The sequence below is a fragment of the Athene cunicularia genome (assembly GCF_003259725.1).
Source record: "Athene cunicularia isolate RWA chromosome 1 unlocalized genomic scaffold, athCun1 chr1_part2, whole genome shotgun sequence".
NCBI lineage: Eukaryota > Metazoa > Chordata > Aves > Strigiformes > Strigidae > Athene > Athene cunicularia.
In genome coordinates this window covers 58835413-58836747 of record NW_020799092.1, presented here as the reverse complement: position 1 = coordinate 58836747, position 1335 = coordinate 58835413, and the positions used below count along the sequence as shown (strand labels likewise).

Here is a 1335-nt window from a genome sequence, read left to right as displayed (position 1 = left end):
ATCAAGGTTTAGGACCTGGTACACAACATCAGTGACCTGACACAGCCCACATCTTAATTTTAGTTGTATATAGACTTATGAACCACTTTTTCCTATGTCAGTATGAAACTGAACATATGGGCTTGGGTACTATCCTCCAAGCAGGCCTGATGGGTGCAGCTGAGAAAGATCTCAGGTTCTTTTTCAGAAGAACTCCCTAATGCTCATGAACTTGATGCAAACATCTGATCGGTTTTCACTCACAGAAACTCAGGTCTGCTTGGAAGCTTCAAACCACATTTATTGTAAATTCATGGAAAAAAAAAATTAAGAAGAAACCATAGGTTGGTAAACTATTACATCTCGGTGTGAAGAACTTGTCCAGTGATGTGCAATCAGATATTGAAAAGAATATCTAAATAAGCAGCAATTTCTCAATAGAAATCTCATTAAATAAAAAATTATTTCCATATTTACAGATTACAAGTCAAATGTATCCTTAAAGCATTATTTTGTATTTAGCTGGTTTATTTCCTTGAAATAAAAGAGAAATGTTTTGAATCTAAGAGTGTGCTTTGGAAGAAGCTTGCTAGACAGTCTGTTACCACCAGTGAATGGACGAGTAGCCTCTCCTCGACCACTGCAGTGCTCTGCCTCTTCTGTATTCCAGGCTTTCACCGAAGGGCTTCTGGTACCTCCACCTAGGAAAGGGGGTGGGGAGGGTGTTCATTACATTTGCTGTACAGTCTGTATGGAAAAATTCCTACCAGAGACATGCTCCAAAGTGCCCTGTGCCACACAGCATCTCCTGTAACAAGCCTGAACCTGGGGAAGTACCCTACTTTCTGTCAAAATCACAGTTGAATAGTAATCAGTGTGCTAAGAAAAGCCCAATCAAAGAAAAACCTCCTTCCAAATGTTTTCTTATGCTCACATTTCTAAGGATTTTTTTTTTTAATTAAATGTGTATGCACTAAAATTAATGAAACTTGTGCTATATCTGAGCCACAATCATTTATTTAAATATAATCTTTTACTTACCCGCCTTAATTGCTTTATGCTGCTTGCCCGAATTGCTTCCATAAGGTTGTCATGGAGAGACCTTTGTGGGGTGGAGGGACGGGTAGAGGGTCGTGAACCTTCCTCTGATTTTCCATCCGAGACTGATTTTAGAGAATCTTTAATTTCTTTCAATATACTGTTCTCATGTTTTTTGCTTTTTTTGCCTTTTTTCTTTTTCTGTCCATTTTGTAAGGCTTTTTTTGAGCTTTCTTGCTGTTTGATGACTTCAGCTATATTCCTGGTTGGTGCCTTCTTCTCTGGAATAACTGGGGGAGGAGGAGGAGGAGGAGGTGG

The 1335-nt window shown here is 39.0% G+C and overlaps 1 protein-coding gene across 1 annotated transcript in view; it reads right to left on the bottom strand.

Annotated features, from left to right (window-relative positions):
* Nucleotides 1-254: 254 nt before the first annotated feature.
* LMOD2 (leiomodin 2) overlaps nt 255-1335 on the bottom strand; it is an 8172-nt gene continuing 7091 nt past the window's right edge. Inside the window, exons 4-5 of the mRNA XM_026841130.1 lie at nt 1021-1335; nt 255-680 (exon numbers count right to left, since the gene is read on the bottom strand). The exon at nt 1021-1335 is cut by the window's right edge and continues 19 nt beyond it. Of these exons, the coding sequence (XP_026696931.1) occupies nt 654-680; nt 1021-1335 (342 nt within the window). The 3' untranslated portion in view covers nt 255-653. The remainder of the gene's footprint in view (nt 681-1020) is intronic.